Below are 21834 nucleotides of genomic sequence, written 5' to 3'. Positions count from 1 at the left end.
GAACTACAGTTTTTTGGAGTTATGTCTTAGAATCAAATGAAGTTTCACATCTAATATGAGTGAGATGAAATTTAAAGACAGATAGCAAAGAGGAGTTTCCAGTCTTTGCTGCCACAGTGTGCTATTGTAAGCCTCTGAGATTAAAAACTCACCTGTTATCTTGAAGCAATATTATTGCTAATCATTCACCGTGAGTTGTATAGGTTAGTGACATACAGGTAACTCACATCTTAAGCAGAACTAACGTTCTGGGGATGGGGCGCATATGCAAAAAGCATATACTCAAAAACCACCGCATAACCAATCTAATCTTCAAGAAGTGGCACGTCAGATGGGTCTTGAGCCCTTCCCTCTAAGCAAGGCAGAGAGTTTGTAAGCTCTCCATCTTGCTTACTGTGCTCTGGGAGGCTCTCGCAAGATCTACAAGGACGACTGAGTGCCTGCACGATCTTGTGAGAGCATCCCAGATCACAGTAAGCAAGTGTGAAAGTAAGCTTGTACAAAATGAGCTTTTAAGCTCTTTGCCTTCCATGCATTTAATTTATGTGATTTCAACTAGCTGCGTAAAGTTGAAATGTGGGTAAATGCGTGTAAGTTGCAAGTTACCTGTACTTTAATCTTTATGTGAAACCTCTTTGTTTTATTTTTTTAAAATTCAAGTGATGTATAAAATTTATGAAATAAAAATAATAAAAAGATGATAATAATACTTCATTTGATTATATTGCTTTCCTGTCAGCTCCTATAATCAAATTTCCAAATACCTTCTTGTATGATTAGCTACCATTATTATTACCATTATTATTTAGCACTTTATATAGCTTGGTTAGTATGCCAGCACTTGTAATAAATGCATCCTACTGGTGCCTGCATTTTAATATTAAAGTAGAAACCTAACTTGCTTAAATGGGCTCTTCAAAACCAAATAATCTTTTCCCACAAAGCAGTGAATAAAAAATGCTAACACTACGCCTATCCATACTAAGAAAAGGAAGCAAAATTTGAGAAACACTTCTAATAAGTGCTAGGCCACAGTATTGCAAATCTCTTCAATTAAAATCCTAAGATTTCAGTTTTGTTTCTTACCAGTGCAAAAAAAGAAAAGAATAGCGAAGCTAATAATGAAGTGTAGTAGTTAAGTAGTCAAGACCCTGATTTATTAATTATTTAGTAGACTATTTGCTGCTCTTCATCAGGGAAGCCTACAAAAAAAAACAGTGTCCAGTTTAACCATCACATACATATAAACTCTTTCAAACCATAACTATCAATGAAACTATGTCTCCTGTGTTATCTAGTTCTTAATGTAGCCTCTTTTTCTGTTTTCTTATTGGTACTTTAGAAAAAGAGCAAGTGAGGGTGAATTGAGTGGAACTGTGCTTGTTTCTAAAATGCTGGAAGTGAGTAGTTTAGAAAGGGGTGGCTACACAGTTAGAATTACTGTCCTGCTTTTGGGTTTCTCGTAGACATCAGGTTGATGTTGCCCGATCCAGCAGGCTCTTCTTATGTTAATAAGAAACAGGACACTTCTGAGATCAGAAACTTGCTTTTAGTGATTGAATTCCCATTCCACACCAAGGCAAACCACTGCTTAGCATAGACATGCTAGCTGCTGAAGAGATTGTTGCAGCTTTGCACCCTCCCTAGGTCTTTTAGGTCAGCATAGTAACGAAATCAATATTTGGCTCAGATTGTCAACCAAACCAGGGATCAGGGTTTAAGGTTTCTCCTCCTTAACCACAACATATAGCCAAGTTTTGCCCTGTGGTTACAAGTCATGCCTAAGGGAGAAAGACCTTAACTATGATCTTGAGTTTGGCCAACATGCTAAGCCAAAGAATGACTGTCTTTAGAAGCCTGAAGGGGAATCAGTACATATGTGCAGCTGTGGTAAGTAGTACTCTGGCTTAGTTGATGAGCAAACAAGGCCACCATCATGAGCTCACAGCCCATTCAAAGGGGTGGGGATTGCTGGTTCCACTCTTACCCCCTGCTTTCTTCATTTTAGCATCCTATTTTTTAGGGGGAAATGGTTGCTATCATTAAACAATTAGATGTCAAACATCCTTTTTGATCTTTTGAAAAGGACCCAGAAACCCAGTAGCAAATCTCAGTCTGCTTTCTGCCTACCCCTGTTGTAGACCATCAAATTCCACTTGATTCTCACTTTGTGTTGGCTCAGAAACTAAACCTGTTGGGAGAGGGGGATATGGTTGACTGAATTCCCCATCTGTTCAAAGGGAGGTCTGATTATTTTCAGTGACAGGACTGGAACACTGTTTAGAAATCTTGTAAGTAGCAAAAGCATAAATCAGATGGTCCATAGGGAAATAACGCACTTGTAACAGTTATAAAAATCTGTCAATGCCTCTTCCTCCCCCTTTTAATAAAGTGTAGGATCAACTCAAAATAATGAAATTCCCTTGGTAGCATTTTGATGGACAATGACCTCATAATACAAATAAACCCTTGCATAATGCACAATTGTGGTCAGTGACCTAGAGCACTTATGCAATGAATCATTAAAAAAAGAGTAAGGCATCTGAAATGCAGTAAAAGAGCACATCTGACAACTGTCACTGGTTTCAATCAAATACTTTTAGGTGCTTATATGGCTTAGTCTGGCTGAATGATGTTGTGAGACTAGAAGCTTTTAATGATTTTATCTGCCTGTGGCATTATTTGTGTATCCCCAATAACTATTATGTTCCTACAGATTCATGACTGGCTGTGAACATGGCTTAAAAATATAATGGAGTCATTTCCCCTCCTAATGTCAAAGGGAAAAAACAGTTTTGGTTAAGCTAGTATTAATTAAATATTTTTCCTTCCATAAACCTGATCAAAGGAGGGGTTTTGTTCATTTGTTTTGGTTCTGTGTTAAATAACTAACAATAATTCCAAATTGCATATATTTGGAAAACATCTCAAATTATGAATAAAAGTGCACTAATTAGTATATGGCCCTCAGAAATTACAAAGTGGTATACACATTTATATTATGTTTATTACCCTTTTCTTGCTAAATTTTTGTTACTATTTCATTAAACACAAAATGTCCCAGTTTGCACACAATGTTAAGCCAAATGATGGTTTTTTGAGGATGTGTGAGCTCCTAGATAGGAGGCAAACTAAGGCCTGGGGGCCAGATCCGGCCCAATCGCCTTCTAAATCCAGTCTGCAGACAGTCTGGGAATCCGTGTTTTTACATGAGTAGAATGAGTAGATTTTATTTAAAATGCATCTCTGAGTTATTTGTGGGGCCTGCCTGGTGTTTTTACATGAGTAGAATGTGTCCATTTGTTTGTTTGTTTGGGTTATTTGTGGGGCATAGGAATTCATTCTCCCCCCCCCCCAAAAAAAAAAAAAAAACAAAAAAACTTCGGCCCCCCACAAGGTCTGAGGGATAGTGGACCAGCCCCCTGCTGAAAAAGTTTGCTGACCCCTGTCCTAGATTATGGCCACTTTGCTCCTCATCCAGTCTTCCTGCTGCTGTGCTGTTGTGCACTGAGCCCTGGTTATTCTGTAACCCCAGCTTGTGGTTTGTTCTGCTCTAGTTGAGCTATAACTAAGGTTTTGTTTTTTAAAATTGGGTTTACATCTTGCAGCTATCTGGAGAAGATAAGCCATAAGTCTAGATTCTGATAATTTGCTAAGCCAAGCCATGCCAGCAGGACTGGAGGAGGAGCAAAGTGGCTATGATTTCTCCAGGTGCCTACACAATTATGCTAAGCTATGGTTTGGTTTAGCATCCTGTGCAAAGTGAGACAGTGTGTCTTCTGCTCCCAGTGTTTCTAACTGGGGCATCTACGCTGAGAAACAAAATAATTATTGAAGCAGGATTTGGAAATGTGTGTGTCACCCTTGGTCTTATTCAGCCCTCTGAAGATTTAAGCTTGGACTCTAAGTTGCCTGACAGAGTTTTCTCCCTTCTTTCCCCTATCAATAGCTTCTTTTGAATAGCAGGAACGGGAAGAAGAGAGCAAGAATCACACAGTGTGTGAATATTAGGAAAAAGAAATAGAGCTATATGGGGATGTTCCCTTTTATCTCCTTGCAAGAACAAAAGAAAGAGGTTAATGAGAGTGGGTGGGAAGAATCAACAAGTTATTACATTGTGAATATCAGTGACAAGGATACTAAAACATGTCAACAACTAGGCATTGTGCTGATAGTATATTAAAAGTGATCTAGTCCCTAGGCTTTCAGTCTAAAAGACAACAGCATGAGAAAAGGACACAAAGAAAGGGGGAATGGTGAAGGATAGGCAGAGATTAATGGAATAATGCTGTTTAAAAGCCCACTGCTGCGTATTATAGAGATGAATGAAGATGGTACAATAAGATGGCATGAGGAGAAAAGAGAGATATTTTCTGAAGGGAGGGAAAAGGGTCCTCAGAATCAGTAAAGTTTTGTTTTTGCTTGGTAAACCCTTGAGTCATACTGTTTACAGGGACGTAGGTGGTGCTGTGGTCTAAACCACTGAGCCTCTTGGGCTTGCCATTTGGAAGGTCAGTGGTTCGAATCAGTGCAGTGCAGTGAGCTCCGATTGCTCTGTCCCAGCTTCTGCCAACCTAGCAGTTTGAAAGCGTACCAATGCAAGTAGATAAATAGATACCACTGCGACTGGAAGGTAAACAGTGTTTCCGTGTGCTCTGGTTTTGGTCACAGTGTTCTGTTGCACCAGAAGTGGTTTAGTCAAGCTGACCACATGACCTGGAAAGCTGTCTGTGGACAAACGCTGGCTCCCTCGGCCTGAAAGCAAGATGGGCGCCACAACCCCATAGTTGCCTTTGACTGGGTGTAACCACCCAAGAGTCCTTTACCTGGTTGTGTTTTTTTTAACCTAAATGGTAAAAATGTGCAGTAATTGTGTCTCAGGAATAAAGAAACATGGGCTTCTACTACTACTATGGGAAGTAGAGCAAATATGTCTTTTCAGGTGGCATATATACATTATGGAAAATAATATTTTAAAAGTGATCATATTGTTCTGATTACAGGTAGGTAGCCATGTTGGTCTGCCGTAGTCGAAACAAAATAAAAAAATTCCTTCCAGTAGCACCTTAGAGACCAACTAAGTTAGTTATTGGTATGAGCTTTCGTGTGCATGCACACTTCTTCAGATACCTTCTATACTTTCTCTCTGAAGAAGTGTGCATGCACACGAAAGCTCATACCAATAACTAATTTAGTTGGTCTCTAAGGTGCTACTGGAAGGAATTTTTTTATTTTGTTCTGATGTATTGCATGAAGAGTGTTTTTGCACATAATCCACAAGCTGTTTCTAATCTTGCAGATGAGCTCGGTGAAAATGTTACGGCCTCGCCTCAATGGCATCCTTTTCAAACTTACATTTGAAGAGCACATAAACAATATCAAGCCTGGCATCATGGCAGTAACAATCGCCTGTGAGGAACTGAAGAAGAGTGAAAATTTTAGCAGACTGTTGGAACTTGTGCTACTGATAGGAAACTACATGAATTCAGGCTCAAGAAATGCTCAGTCACTTGGCTTTAATATTAGCTTTCTTTGCAAGGTAAGCCTAAGCTACACAAAAATATGTAACTGTTGGTGGTAGTGTTGAATATCTTTAAATGTTGCTATAATGTTGCCTCTGGTTCCTGAATATTTACCTATACAGTCTTATTTCTTGGCAGATATTAGCTTGGAAATAATACTTTAAGAGCAGCTAACAAGTTGTTACCTGGCACTTGCCCCTCTTGCACAGGTGACCTTCTTATGCAAGTAGTGAGATGGAAGGTCTGTTTGTTAACATTGCTTACTCTTATAGATCAATAAATGTTTCTGCTAGGCTGATATGTGAACGTTCAACCCAAAGAAAAATCCTGAATTTCACTGAAAAGTATCTGGTAGAGTTGGGACGGAAACACCATATTCCTGTGTGGCATCAATGAAGTTAATAATAAAATACTGAATTTTTCCGTGTATAAGACTATATTTTTTCCTAAATTTTTGAAGTTTAAAATAAGATGTCGTTTTATACATGGATAGTGCATAGTGCATTTTCTTAATTTTGAGTCCCCAATAATAGGGGGTGTCTTATACATGGGGGTGTGTTATACACAGAAAAATATGGTGATATATCTAATACTGATTGGAAAGTTCTAGAAGTTTTTCTTAAATCTGATTAAAATATGTTTTGAAATATCCAGTTGAAAAATGTTTTATAAAGAAGTCTGCTCAACTGTGGATTCAAGTGGGGTGTTTGGGTACAATATTTCTTAGAAGCCCCACACAAAGTTTTGTTATTTACATTGTGAAATAGATAGAAAACACTATGTAATCGCTTCACATATTTTGGGTTTTTTTCTTTTAAATTATTATTTTAAACCACAGTGAAAAATTATTTGGGTGAATGTAAAAGATTACAACATCATTTGGAAATGCATGTTATGAAAATGGTTACTCTTTAAATCTTTTTGTATACCGAGACATGTAGATGAATCAATCATGGATTAACCTGGTTTTAAGGTCTCCCTCCCCCATCCCCATGTGCACTGCTAAATTTGAAGCATGGGGAATTAGTTGCAACTATCTTGGTCCCAAATTTTACATACAGTATGTTTGTGTGTGTATTAAAAATTCTGTATGTAAAAACTGATATTGTCAACAAGATTGTACATATGTGTTACAGGGCATATAAAGCTACCCAATAGTTAATAAGCTTGTCTACTTTGACCAGCAGCTATTTAATTTTGAAATCATACGACTGACCTATAAAATTGTGAAGTAAATAGAGGAATCTATCACTAGTTCAGTTTTATTGTCCTGTAGGATAAAGGCTCAGGGTATTTGATCTGGCCTGCTCTATATGTGCCAAAATGGACATTTGTTGGCCTGTTAAGAAATTTCCCGTTCTGATATTCAGTTGGCACAATTTAAAATCTAAGCTAAGTAAACATATCTAATGGGAAAAAGTTAATTTCCACAGATAAGTAACCCGTTTATGATCGGATTTAATTTTTAATATACCAAACTGAAAACTTACATAATTCTTCATATATTCAAAGTCCACTTTGGCTACTTCAGCAAAAATTGCTTCACAGATCTTGTAGTCAAAAATAACATTACAGGGGAAATTTAATAACTTAATATCAAACAGTTACAACTGGCCTTCTCAGTTCTGTAGGTCTAAAAAATAGTTTTGCAAAATGCTAGTCTGACATAAGCAGTAACATACACACACATATATTTCAGTATAGGATCATGGATTTATGAATACGTTATTTCAGAGATGGTGAACCAACAGTTCTAAGTAATCCATTTCAGAGATGGTGAACCAACAGTAATCCATTAGAAGTGCTAGGTGGAAATGAACAATTACATCTCTGCAGTAGCTGTCTCAAATTGCTTCACCATGTAGCAAGATACAGTTTTAGCAATAAAAGGTTTGACATCGGTTCTAACAAACTCTTAGTATGATAGTTTAGTATGAATAAGTAAATGAAATGTTAAGTGTCTCAAAATGGGTGTGCCATAGAGTATTTTCATTAAAACAAAGTCTTAAGTACATAAGTGAAAGAACATGGCTGTATGAAATGACAATCCAGGACCCTGCCTTTCAGAGAACACCACCACTGGGATAATATCCTGCTTGGGATACTTATATAAGAGTCATGCTGTCTATATAAAATAGCACTGGGATTTTTTTGATTACCAAGTGGGGTTGGAGAGAGAATGAGAACAGCAAAATTTTATATGCTAATTTATATGTGCATATGCAAATCTAGAAATAATTACTGTAATTTTAAAAGTAATACAAAACATCTTACCATAATAGGGAAGACCGGCCAAGTAACCTGTGCATCTCATAGTCTCATGCCCTTGCTCCCTCTTCTTATCATTCATTCTCTTTAAATTGGATTTGCACTGGAGAGCCTTTCAAATACAGTGGAGCCTTGGGTTACGTTGCCTCTGGCTTACGTCACCCTCGGCTTGCGACTGGCCCAAATCCGGAAGTACCGGAACGGGTTACTTCTGGGTTCACACACATGCAGAAGCGCTAAATCACTCCGTGCGTGTGCACAGACACAATGCTTTGGGTTGCATCATTTTCGAGTTGTGGCAGGGCCTCTGGAATGGATCCCTGCTGTAACCCGAGGTTCCACTGTAGTGGAGTGTCATCTGTAAAGAAGGACATCTGGCCATCCCAGTTTAAATATGAGGAAAGTTTGTTCAGGTGCAAGGAGTCCTTCAAATAATTAGAAGTGCTAGGTGGAAATGAACAATTACATCTCTGCAGTAGCTGTCTCAAATTGCTTCACCATGTAGCAAGATACAGTTTTAGCAATAAAAGGTTTGACATCGGTTCTAACAAACTCTTAGTATGATAGTTTAGTATGAATAAGTAAATGAAATGTTAAGTGTCTCAAAATGGGTGTGCCATAGAGTATTTTCATTAAAACAAAGTCTTAAGTACATAAGTGAAAGAACATGGCTGTATGAAATGACAATCCAGGACCCTGCCTTTCAGAGAACACCACCACTGGGATAATATCCTGCTTGGGATACTTATATAAGAGTCATGCTGTCTATATAAAATAGCACTGGGATTTTTTTGATTACCAAGTGGGGTTGGAGAGAGAATGAGAACAGCAAAATTTTATATGCTAATTTATATGTGCATATGCAAATCTAGAAATAATTACTGTAATTTTAAAAGTAATACAAAACATCTTACCATAATAGGGAAGACCGGCCAAGTAACCTGTGCATCTCATAGTCTCATGCCCTTGCTCCCTCTTCTTATCATTCATTCTCTTTAAATTGGATTTGCACTGGAGAGCCTTTCAAATACAGTGGAGCCTTGGGTTACGTTGCCTCTGGCTTACGTCACCCTCGGCTTGCGACTGGCCCAAATCCGGAAGTACCGGAACGGGTTACTTCTGGGTTCACACACATGCAGAAGCGCTAAATCACTCCGTGCGTGTGCACAGACACAATGCTTTGGGTTGCATCATTTTCGAGTTGTGGCAGGGCCTCTGGAATGGATCCCTGCCGTAACCCGAGGTTCCACTGTAGTGGAGTGTCATCTGTAAAGAAGGACATCTGGCCATCCCAGTTTAAATATGAGGAAAGTTTGTTCAGGTGCAAGGAGTCCTTCAAATAATTGGTTGCAAACTATTTAGGATTAAATGTCACCAGTAGCACTTTTAGATTGGGCCTGGAAATGTACAGGTAGCTATTGTAGCTGATATAGTATATGTGATGGAGCCACTTTGTCCTGAACATTTCTGGGAGGTTACATTCTGAACCAGCTGGAGCTTTCAAACCTTTTTGTAAAGTGGTTTCATGTAGAGCACATAGCAATATAGTCTTGTCTGGATATAAGCAGGGCATGTGCAACTATGGCAAGGTCATCAGCAAGCTTTTTGAAGTGTGTAGGTTAAGATGTTAAGAGGAATGTCTATGATAAGGATTACAGGGTGAAAATAACTAATTGTTAATGAAGCCTCATACATTTTATAATTGCACATTTGCAAAATCTGTCCTGCCTTCTTTTAATGGTTTACACTTCAGCCTGTTCCCGTTCTTCACCCTAGCCATAAAACGATGCCCACAGATTTTGCTTATGTTGGGACCTGCGAGCTTTAGTAGCCATCTAGAAAACTGAGATGAGAATCTGTCGTTTTGTTTTTTGAAAGAAACATAAGTTATTTCCATCATAGTCTGCCATTATGTAGTGTACATACAGTTGTATTCATCAAATGCATTTTGCATTGAGGCCAATTAAAAAGTAACAGTTCATAATCATTAAGATTTTTTTTTAAGCAACTGAGTCAAAATGTCAAATGAAACTATAATTGTGCCACTAATATACGGTTGTAAGAATCCTCTGTAGGGTATAAATCAACTATAGGTTGCTGATGTGCCTATGAATACTTAACAGAAAAGGCAAATAACGGGAATGAAGATGTTGTTCCAGACACAGTAGGCTTGATGGTAGGGAGAGACTTGCTGTTTATTATTGCTTGCTAGTTCATTATAGTGGTGATCTGCAGCAGTGCTTAAGTGAAAGTCTATTTGCCATTGTTATAGAAACTCATGTCTTCAAATTATTCTAATTACGATCCAAGCTCAGGCTGATGTTTTTAAAACAGCCTTCAGTGCAGTTTGTTTAAAAATAAATCATCTATTACTGTTTAATTCATTGAATAAAAGTTCTCTCTCAACATTTTTCTTCTCTCCTCGCTACCATGCCCCACTTGTTTCCCATGTATTACATGTTACAAAACCAACAGATAGCACTTTAGGAAGAGGTTTGCAGTGAAAACCCCAAGTTTCAGATTAATGGATGCTATACATGAACACCTTGCCAAATACATTGCTTTAAAATCATCTACCACAATGCTGGTTGTTTCTTCAAATCTGTCCTTAGGCTGTTCTAGTTATGGAGCAGTGGGGAAGGGCATTGTTTAGTGGCAGATGTAGAAATACATCCAGGAAAGCATGTATTAAACCTGCCTAGTGCTAGCTACAAAACTAATGTCTTTATGTTGATTGCAAATCCTTAAAAATGCATTATCTTTCCGGATGTTATATTGTAGCATGTGGTGTTATTGAAGAAAGCGGTGATTTGTAAACAACCCTTGGCAGCGAGCACAGAACTTAATTTTGCTTAAATAAAGGAGACTGCCATTAGAATTCACGTACTGTATCGAGGCTGGCAAGCAGGAGCAGTAGTTTTGATATATGCACTGAAGCGTTTATGATTGTTGATTCACTGAACAGTTAATATTTATACAAATATGATACAGAAAGAAGCAATATTTGAGTGCAAGCAAAACTGCATTAGCAGTCAGGAGCTTACTACATCTTGTTGGTAGTTTTGAAGTGACTAGGTGCTATTTTTCACTTTGAGACATGTAATAGTGCGTGCACTCACACCGCTGTGGGGCAGACCATCAAGTTGAACATGTGGTTGCAAAACATCTAAATATCTGTCTAATAATCAAACCTATAGTTTAGTACAGTAACCACCTTCATTTGGTTAGGAGAATCAGAAGTGTGCCATGAGCTCATATGGTCTAATCTTCCATTTTGTGTGCAAAATCCTGCCTTTGGCTAATCAGATCTAACCATAGTGCACCACTACATCTGACTTATGCTAATGGTAATAATGGTTCTCTATCTAGAGAATTAAAAAATATAAATATTTGTTGAACATTGCAGTTAGTGTTAGGCTCAGTGCAGACTGTGATTAGGAGGTCAGGAATGTTATTTTTTCTTCAGGACCTAAATTATGTTCAGTGCAAATACCAGTGAAATTCAAACATTCCAGTATGTAAACTACTTCTCTCTGTCTGTGTGTTTCTATGTTTGCTTGTTCTTTTTTCAGCCTGTGTAACCTAACCTAAGGATAAAAATCTTGTAAGACCACATTATGTGTCTAGTGTTACCTTGAAAATGGTGTGATTTAGAGCTGGAAGCAGATGCAGGACTGTGGGTAAAATGATGAAAATGTCTCTTTAAAAAGAACAGGAAATGTATTACTGAGGAATAATGCATTTCCCTCCTTATTTTTCTTTTTCCTTTTACAGATTAGAGATACTAAATCCTCTGATCAAAAAACAACACTGTTACATTTTCTGTCTGAAATTTGTGAAGAGAATTATCGGGACATCTTAAAATTCCCAGATGAACTTGAACATGTGGAGAGCGCAAGCAAAGGTATATGGCGAGATAAGGCACTAAGAGTAATTTGTATCTACTTAGGTGTGTAAAGTGCTTGGAACATTTCATTTTAGATTGTAGGATTATGTAACCTGTAAACATTAATAATCCTCGCAGATACATTTTTTCCCTTCTAGATGTTTATTGACCTAAGGAAAAGGGAGGAAATGTTTTTCTATGAAGCACTAACAGTAATAACAGCATAGCACCTTGTAACATTGGTATCATTAGAATGTTTAGCTTGCTAACTACCTTGTTTTATTATCCACATGTGCAATTATAATGCTCACAATGATGATTTTCCTTATCTGTTGCAAAACTACTTAAATCAGTATTAATTGCAACAACATAATTTTGTAAAACATCGTTTCCACAACACACACTGTTTATTTTTGTAATAATAATAATAATAATAATAATAATAATAATAATAAATACATAGATAAATAAAAACACAAAAAACACTGATACAATATTGAAGAACAGTGTTGTTAAATAGATATATATTTACATTAAAATATACCATAATACTACTGATATACTATATAGTAAAGTTTAAAAAGTAATAAAACTATCTATCTATCTATCTATCTATCTATCTAGGTGAATGCACTGCATATGCAAATACATTTAAAAGCATTGAGATAAATGTTTAAATTAAAAAAATTCAATTAAATCATTGCAATTTACCATATTAGCCTAAATAAAATTTATTCACAGCTTTTGAACTGCTGAGCAAAACTTGTAACTTTTTCTGTCATGAATTTGTCAGAATCAGACAATAAATATGTAATTTTTGTTTGATCGGCACCATCAAGTACCATGCTTAAAAATATACTCTGCCTTTGGTTCAGAATACAAGGAGCGGTATAGTAAATAATGATAAAGATCTTCTACTGCTTGGGCATATTTGTTTATTTATTTGTTTATGGAAGTTTTTAAATATCTACACATATACATAGCCTTTTTGAAAATAGCTCTGCAAATATTTTGATAAAAAAGCAGAGTAAAGATGTTTATACCCAGTTGCTATTTTCATAAGTATTTGGACCGTATGTATTAATGGATAGTTGTTGGCATCCGTCTGTCTCGAGAGACATTGCAGTGTGCCTCCGGGGGCAAAATCAAACTGCTGGAGAATCACAGCACCTGCTGTGGCTGCAGAGATTGCTAACTCGTAACTGCTGCCTCCCATGTCCAAAGGATAGCAGAGCAATATGTTTGGCACTAGCTTGGCTGAAGGAGTTGCTGGAAGGAGATGTAGAAGGTGCCATCCAGCCATATTCGGGACTCTACTCTGGATTTGTGTAGGGTTTACTCCTTGGCTTTTTCTTCTCCTGAAGATATCCCGCAAGACTGCAGAGGTTTAGGGTCAGAGTTTTTCTTCTCCTAGATGGACCATATGGGGTGTTAGGGGAGGGGTGGTACCTCTGGTGGGGGACACACCGTGCACCTTCTGGGGTAGTTTGTCCAGCTTTGGTCCCCATCCTGCACTTAGCTCTTGCCACGTTTGACAGTGGGCACACTCCCAGAAGTTTGACTGGCCAGCTAAAGCAAGTGAGGGTAGTTGATGGGTCTCAAACCCTCACTGACTTAGGGACTTCACCCTGCACATGAATTGAGCAGATGATACCAATAGTGGGTCCAACAGTCCAGAAGGTGGTTTCTACATGGAAAGTGAAGGGCAAATAGGGCTTGTCAACCTGGGAAGGTACTGTATAGTAGCCCCCATCTAATCTAATCGTTTGTAAAGAAATAGCACACAATGTCTGAGGAGCAGAGTTGTGCCACTGCATCTGCCCCATAGTGTTTTATTATTACATTGTTGCATGCCTGGGCCCTCATCATCTTTGATATCTGAAGAAGAGACCCTAAACATGAGCTGCTGCTTGTGTGTCTAAGAGCTCCATTGAGTGATTGAGTGGTTAGCAAGGGGAGAGCTTAACAACAGGCCCAGGTTTGAACAACATTCTAAGCCAAATCTTGGTTTGTTCAGAATGATACAGGGCAGGGAGGCTAAGTGGCTGCGAGCTCCTCTCAGAGGCAAAGTAGGGTCCCAGTATGCAGATCAGTGCTTGTGCTTAATTTCCATTCACTAACAGTTTTTTAGTTCCAGATCATAGTGATTTGTATCTCAGCAAATTCACTCCTGACTGCATATCCCAGAATCAAGAATGTTACTTTTACCAAGTTTCAGACTAAAATGAAGTCAGTGATAATTCACAAAGTATGTGTGTGTGTGTGTGTATGAGAGAGAGAGAGAGAGAGAGAGAATGACACAGACAGACAGAGACAGAGAGAATTCAAAAGCAAGTAAAGAGCTAGGTACTTAAATAAATACTAAATAAGTTTTTGATAGATCCCGGCTAACTGATTAGTCTACATGGTAATCATAGAGTTTCTTTTTATTTTTAAAATAAACTTATAAAAAAATCTCTTTTACAAAGCCTTACTGGTTACTAGACATGTTTGATAAATCCTTTATTGGTTTTCTCCTGTGGCTAACACTTTAAGTTGCAGCTTTGAGGATTTTTTTGCAGTTTGATTTAAAACCTCTAGTGTGTGAGAGGTCAGCTCAAGGGATTGAACTAAAAGGGTTGGTGAAGTTTAATTAAAACCATTGCATCAGTAGGAGGGGGAAACATTTATTAATGGATCTGAAGTTCCTATTAATCTTAATTTTTTGTATAAATCTGAAGTCGGCTTTGCTTCAGTTAAATTTGTTCCGTTCTATAAGATAAAAGCTAGTTAAGTTTTCTGTAAACAGTGTTAACTGATAAGCAGCATAAATTATTCCATACTTTAACAACTAAACTCAGGGCTTTAAAGTCCTCTATGCACTAATAGGTAAGAGGTATTCCTACAATTCTTTCCACAGCCACCACTGTACTGCACATGAAGGAAATACCTGGAGGAGAGCCTCTGAATGTGATCTCATGCCTTTTATGCAAAATTAATTATGTATAGGGGGGAAATACTTTTTTAACTTAATAGAATTCTAGAATTCTAGAGTTGGAAGGGACCCAGAGGATCATCTAGTCCAACTCCCTCCAATGCATGAATATGTGGTTGTCCCACACAGGGACTGAACCTCCAGCCTTGATATTATCTGCACTGCACTCTAACCAACTGATCTATTATGGATTTAAAATATTTTTTTAGAAGGGTATAGAAATTGTATGGGAAATTGGAAGAAAAGGACAACAAAGTTTCAGATAGCACATAAGATAACCCATCCTGTATGAGCAGCATGGAAGTCATATTTTAATATGAAAAGGTCAGGAGATTGAGAGAATAGATAATAAACATGCCGGAATCATCATTAATCTGTTCTTAAGTCATAGCAAAATATTTCATCTTATTAAGTTGTATGCCTATAAGCTTATTCAAAGGAAAAACAGACACATAATTATTTCAGCTCCAAAGAAGTATCACAAGTTGTGGATACCTCAGTAGTGAATTTGATTGACAGAAATTACCGTATTTTTCGCCCTATAGGGCGCACCGGCCCATAGGGCGCACCTAGTTTTTTTTGGGGGGGGATAAAGAAAAAAGAAAAAAATTATTCCCCCCCCCCCGGCACGACCCCAGAATTCACGCCGGGCTCCCAAGGCTTGCAGAGAGCTTCCTGAAGCCTGGAGAGCGAGAGGGGTCGGTGCGCACCGACCCCTCTTGCTCTCCAGGCTTCAGCGAAAACCTGCATTCGCCCCATAGGACGCACACACATTTCCCCTTCATTTTTGGAGGGGAAAAAGTGCGTTCTATAGGGCGAAAAATATGGTAGTCCAAATGGAGCTTCTGACAAACAAGGCTGAGCTATCAGTGTTTGCAAAGGAACTCAGATTTGCAGAAGTACAAATGAAAACAGCTGACCGAGAAATAAGCATGCTCAGTGGTCATCAGGAGCAATGAAATGTTGAGTGTCATTTGGAAAAGATAAATTTGGAAACTGAAAGAAGTTGGGAGATAGAATTGACCTCTTTGCATTGCTAGCAGCCATAATATTCTAGAGCATGGCATAGCTAGCTGGAACCTTAAATGGGAGCAATTGTGTTAGAGAATGAGAATGTATCACCAAATTTTTGTTTTACTGCTTGTGGTAGCGTTGTTTACACATAAGATGTCATCTCCCAGTAATTAGTTTTATTCTGCTTGTGTTGTTAATCCTTGTTTTAGTTTGTTACTGCCCTTTTGTTTGTAATTTTTTGGGAGTTGGTGGCTTTGAGTTACTATCCCTTCCGAGTTTATCCCTCCTCAAACACGGGAATGAAGGATAGTCAGGCTATGCAGTAGTTTAGGTAAAACACTTTTCTCCTTACTCCATAGTGGGGTATATTTGATGTGACTTAACTGGATATCCATAACCCATGAAAATATTAACTGTTCCTATGGGAGAGGACAATGAATTTATAGTTGACATCCACATATATTTCTTTCTTTGAATGGCTTTTGGGACAGCACATTTTAACTAACAGTTGTTTCTTAGGACTTTGTAAATTGATAACAATTCATTTATGTGCATACATCCTGATGCATGCTCTCATGTATTTACATTATTTCATAAGGTTTTCACCAGTTAAGGTTTGAGGAATAATGCATAGATATTATTTTTTGTTTGGTGAGAATATCTATCTAATTGGTTTTAAGTGCTTTTAGTTTCTTTTTATTTCTCTGTGTGTAATTTTATTTCTTACAAACCTTTATTGTGGAGCACCCTGAGATATTATGAAGCAGTGTGCAAATGCTGTAAAATAAACTAATAATTTGTTGTGAAAGTATAGTTGTACTCACCTGAAATGTAGTTTTCCTATTCCCAGTTCTAGGTCAGCAGGATGGCTCCACCCCTTTGATCAAAGTCAGGGAGCAAAGTTTTAGAGGTACAGCTCCCATCATGCAGTTCTGCTGCAGCCTTTGTCATGTGCAGACAGTCGCTATTAGCTCCTGTTGATTTCATCAGGTTCCTCCCTTCTTTGGCACTAAGACCTTTAATAGCAAGAATAGCTTAGTCATTGTCTTTTTTCAGTTAAAGTTTCAGGTGAGTACAACTGTACTTTCACAACCCCTTTCCCTGGTTGTGGCTATGTATATCCAACCAAGGATAACCTTTTGTGCATCTGATGAAGTGGACTCTCTTCAGTGCAAACAGATGCAATAATAAATTTATTTGTCCTTTAGATGCAGCAAGAGCTTGCTTTTCTTGCAACAGAATAACATTTCTACTCCTCTGGAAGGGAATAATAATAATTATATGCTTTTTGTCTTGTTAATAAAAGTGAATAGTAGTCCAGAATACTGTGTTGTGGAGCTAAGTGGTTGTGATGGCCATTGCTGCAGAGATATAGATATAGATATAGATATAGATATAGATATAGATATAGATATAGATATAGATATAGATATAGATATAGATATATATTATTTTATAAATGGGCAAAAAGAATGGTGACAAGGTTTGGCTTTTTATAATTTGATTATACATCAGGGTGGGAAATATTTGATAAATGTATGCCCCTTATCTTTTCTACCACTGAACCAGAGGTTTGAATTATAAAACACTTAGGATGGTTTCTTTTCAAAGGCTTAAACTGTTGGGAACCAATTAACTGTCACAGTTGTTGAGTCATCGTGTATTGAAATGCAGTCGAGAGAAAAGGTGGAAGAGGTAATTAATATCTTTCAATGAGAAATATACAGTAAAGGAATAGTAATCAATGGTGCATTGTCATGTAAATGACACTTAATGACATTGATAGAGGAAACATGAGTGGACATTTCAGAGTTCCTTGGTATAGAAATGTCAGCAAGGAACTTCAAGGACGGCTTATTTGTTCAATTTAAACTTTTAATATATTTGTGTATTGGAAGCCTTCAAAGGATGCTCTGTTCAGGATAATTTAATGATAATTAAATTTAATTTTGTTGCTATGAATCTGAAGACAGTGCATATAAAGAAACCATAAGAACAAGTTAATATTGTGTTTCATAATTGGATTTTTATTTCTCAATTTTTGGTGATACTGCTTTGAAAATCCTTAATACAGTAAACATGATTGGTGAGGTGGGAAGAAAAAATGATTAAAAGCACTTTTATGTTATTGGAAAAGCATGTATTCTCCACTTTAAAAACAACAACAATATTTCAGGTATTTTCAAAATAATGATGCAGTAAAGATTAGCTGAACTGAAGGTTCTCTACTTGAAGAAGGGTGTTTACTGTGTCACTGATTGTACCTGATTAGACTAGTAACTGGTTCTTGATAGTGAAAGATTGGACATGGGTTATGGGGATGAAATACAACTCTCATTGCTGTCATTTTTCCTCCTGCAAACTCTGCCCCCTCCCCTGCAAAGCAAAATCAATCTCCTGCACAGCAATAATAACTTTGGTTTTTGTGATGGCTCTTGAACAATGAGTAGTGGTGAAGATAAGGTAACTTAAAAATAAGAAGAAGAGTGGAATTGGGATGACCGCAGCATCTTGGCCATCTTCTGAATATGACCAATATAATAATTTAAACTGAGTTGGGAAAGAAGTTTTTCTCCCCTTTTTTCTAATGTGTCGCTATCTGAATCTCTTGGCAGCAAAGAGTTTGATTTCTTCACCCACCTCTACAGCATTATTTAAATTACAGTGGGTAGTGCATCTCTTAGTATTTCCCCTTTCTACAGCTTTAGAAGGCTCTTGGGGAGGCTGACTCCCCCCACCCCCATGTTAGAACTCGCCACTCTACCTCTTTGTGGCCATGTGGTTGGCTGGTCTCCAGTTCAGCTTTATTTTGTTTTCTGAGGCTATCTATTCAGTTCTGCCTATTAGCTTTAGCTACCTGCCCACCTCAACCAACATTTGGTTTAATCCTCTTAAAACATCCAGTAGTTCCAGCTGTCTTAAGAATCTCTTTGCATGTGCTTAGTGAATTTTCTAGTCGGATGGAACTCCCTTACTGTTTAATTTACACCTGGGACTATGCATGGTCATAGCCAGGATTTCTGTTGGGGGGAGGGCAGCCAAAATTGTTGGGTTTTTCTAGGAAATCATGGGTAGATATATCCCCCAAAAGAGAACATTTTTGTGGATCTAGGGAAGGCATCACCTCCACCCTTAGCTACATGCATGAGACAATGACAGCATCCAAAAGAAACTTGACTTCCAAGGTGAGCACACCCTTTAGCTACAGAAAAGGAATGAGGGTGAGGCCATCAGGAACACACAGAGGAGGGTTGGCTGTATTATATATTTTTGGACCAAAGGATCTGCAGGGGTGGGGAACTTATGTGGAAAAGAAAAATGCTTAGGTGGTCCAGAATCAAAACATGAATGCCGTGAACAAATTTCTGAAAAATCCCTTATACAGTAGAATAAAGTAGTTGGCTGAAGGATAGGTTCTAGACCAGAACAGGATGAATGGGAAAAGTTATTTTGTGAAACTCTGTAGCTGGACTACAGCAATATTTCATTGGTCAAGGAGGGTTTGATTAATGAAAGGAATAAAGTATCATCAGTTGCCTGGAAGGTCTTCCCCACCCCCCACCCCAATGAACCCAGTTCTGAGTGATGTTTCCCTTTCTTAATCTCTCCTCTCTGAAGTATAGCAAGAAGAAAATGATATTGCTGAAGGTGTTTGGCCATTTTGTTTTGAAAAAGGCAGCAGAAATACAACTCCACAGAACATAGACTTTGTTTTCTCATTTAAAATAGTTAAGCAGGACAAGTGGGTGTGGTTTATGATGAAGTTCGGGCTTGTATATTTAATTAAGGGTCCTCATAACTTGATTCATGCTGTACCATGTAGTTTTATACACTTCTAGATGCTATTCAGAAAATGGCTACAATTTATTATTGTTCAGTTTGTTGTAGTAGTTTAACTGTGTCACCTGAACTGACAGGAATCAGGTCAGTAGCAGTAATCCTTTAATTTATTGGTTTTGCCTTTTTAATGCAGTGCTTATTGTAGGTCTTCCAAATAGTGTGTGCCTTGCTTTGAATGGCTGGATGTTGTAATGCCTTAATTAAAAACCATAGCTGTGTTGTCACTATTAAACTAGGGCTTTTTGAACTCAAGTGCTCCCTTTCCCCACTGTCTTTTTTATTTTCACTGGGAGGAAGAAACAGTCCTTTGATATCTGAAGGGGGGTGGGAACCAGACAAAACCTGAAGTGCTAATTAAACTGTTGTGGAACAGTATTACCCTCTTTAGTTGTACACTGACAATTTTAAAGCAGATTCATTTAAACAGGCTTTCTAATCAGAATGCACTGGACCTCTTTATTATTATTTTTCTAATTCAGTGAACAAATTCACTCCTGCACATCTTAAAAATGCAAAACAAGCCAATATGTGCACAAAAAAGCAAAAGTAGGCAATATAAAACCAACCCCCACAGCACACAATCCAACATGTGTATGCACACACAAAAAGCATTATATCATGAAAGTTTCATTAGTACCTTTATGACGCTACAGATAAAAGACCTTTCTCAAGGAGCTATGTGTGAGATTAATTCATATAGAAGGTTGTATAGCAGGTAACATTTTTTTTTAATCTTTAAAAATCATAAGTAAGGCATTTTTTTTTTAATAAAAAATGGAACATTTTTAGAAATCTAATATTATCCTATGCTGTGTTCACATGTGGAAGCTTCTTGGCAGCTAGGCTGTAAAAAGATTTTTCTTTTTCTGTAGAATTCTCTAGAGTTGTAGAACACACAGTAGTTGTGTGTTACACTTAGTTGGTTTGCATATTATAGTAATCCATGAGTAGCTAATGCACGCAGCTTGATCCCTCCACCCTGCCAGGAGCATCTCATGGCTTATTATGACGTGCAAACCAGCTCAGTATAAACAATTCTGTGTTCTACAAGCTTAGAGAATTCTACAGGAAGAAAACAGTTGTAGCATACTTGCCAACAAGTGCTAAATGTGTGAAAGCATGCCTAGTTAGCCAATTACTACAGTTTTTAAAAGGGGGGCCAGACTTCTTTCTCCTGGCTGGAGTGAAGTGGGAGCAACTAAGCAGCATGCTTTATGGTAAGATTATTGTGATATATAAATCAGTTCATTGGCAGACTAACACAATGTATTAGTCTGTCAAGAGTCCTTTCCTCCTCTGATTCCACTTGCAGATTAAAAGGACAGTGCTTTATTATTTGGGATGGATTTCCATATTTTCAAATAAATGATCGGTAAATTCAGTACAGTGGTACCTCGGGTTACAAACACTTCAGGTCACGCATTTTCGGGTTGCGCATTGCACCAAACCTGGAATTACCGGAACGGGTTACAGTGCAGAAGTGCCGAATCATGATCCGCGCATGCGCAGATGCAGCACTGTGGGTTGCGAACGCTGTGGGTTGCAAATGTGCCTCCCGCACGGATCACGTTCGCAACCACTGTAGTGGAATTCAGTTACTCCTTCCATGGCCTGATGATTATCAGCTTGTTAGGATGCAGAGGTGGGCTTTTTTGCTGTTGATAACAGTGTTATGTAATGCACTTTATATACAAGGCCACACCTGTATTGGTATTCTGCTGTTATTTCAAGATGCTCCTGCATAGAGACATTTCTTTGATCTCTGAACCTGAGTCATGTTTTCATGTCTGTGGTTTTTTAATAGGATTTATTGCATATTTTAATTAAGAATCTTATATTTAATATTTTAATAGGATTGTTTAATTGTATGGCTTAATTTTGAATATGTGAGGTGAAGCTCTCTGGTATAGAAGCTGTCAGCCATTAGCTGCATCTAAATTCCAATTTGAGGCCACCACCATTCTGAAGCTAGACAGGTCCTAGTATGTTTACTGCCTGGATGAACCACATGTACACTGCCTGGTGTTTCATGATGGAAGAAAGATGACATGTAAATGTAATCAATTTTCACAGGTGTTATAGATGAAAACACAATTCAGTAATTTGTATATTGTTTATTTAGAACATTTTAACCCTGTTCTCCAGCTGAAAAGGCTCCCATAGCACCTTACATACAGTTAAGCTTAAAATCTAAAATGCATGAAACAAAAGGAAAAAGTAATATGGAGGAAAGAGAAGAGAAGCAAACTTGGACACCATTTCTTAAATGTTAAGTAGTAGTTTTTAAGGTGATTACATGACTGGAAATGACTCGGGTTTGGGAGGACACT

General features: G+C 37.7%; 1 protein-coding gene across 1 annotated transcript in view; it reads left to right on the top strand.

The window, feature by feature from the left end:
• DIAPH2 (diaphanous related formin 2) overlaps positions 1-21834 on the top strand; it is a 358680-nt gene that overhangs the window by 145795 nt on the left and 191051 nt on the right. The window contains exons 22-23 of the mRNA XM_079962400.1: positions 5300-5539; positions 11565-11694. Coding sequence (XP_079818526.1) covers positions 5300-5539; positions 11565-11694 — 370 coding nt within the window. The remainder of the gene's footprint in view (positions 1-5299; positions 5540-11564; positions 11695-21834) is intronic.

This window comes from Podarcis cretensis (genome assembly GCF_951804945.1).
Source record: "Podarcis cretensis genome assembly, chromosome: Z".
In the NCBI taxonomy this organism is placed as follows: domain Eukaryota; kingdom Metazoa; phylum Chordata; class Lepidosauria; order Squamata; family Lacertidae; genus Podarcis; species Podarcis cretensis.
The sequence above is the reverse complement of the archived record's forward strand: the minus strand, read 5'-3'. Positions and strand labels throughout refer to the sequence as shown.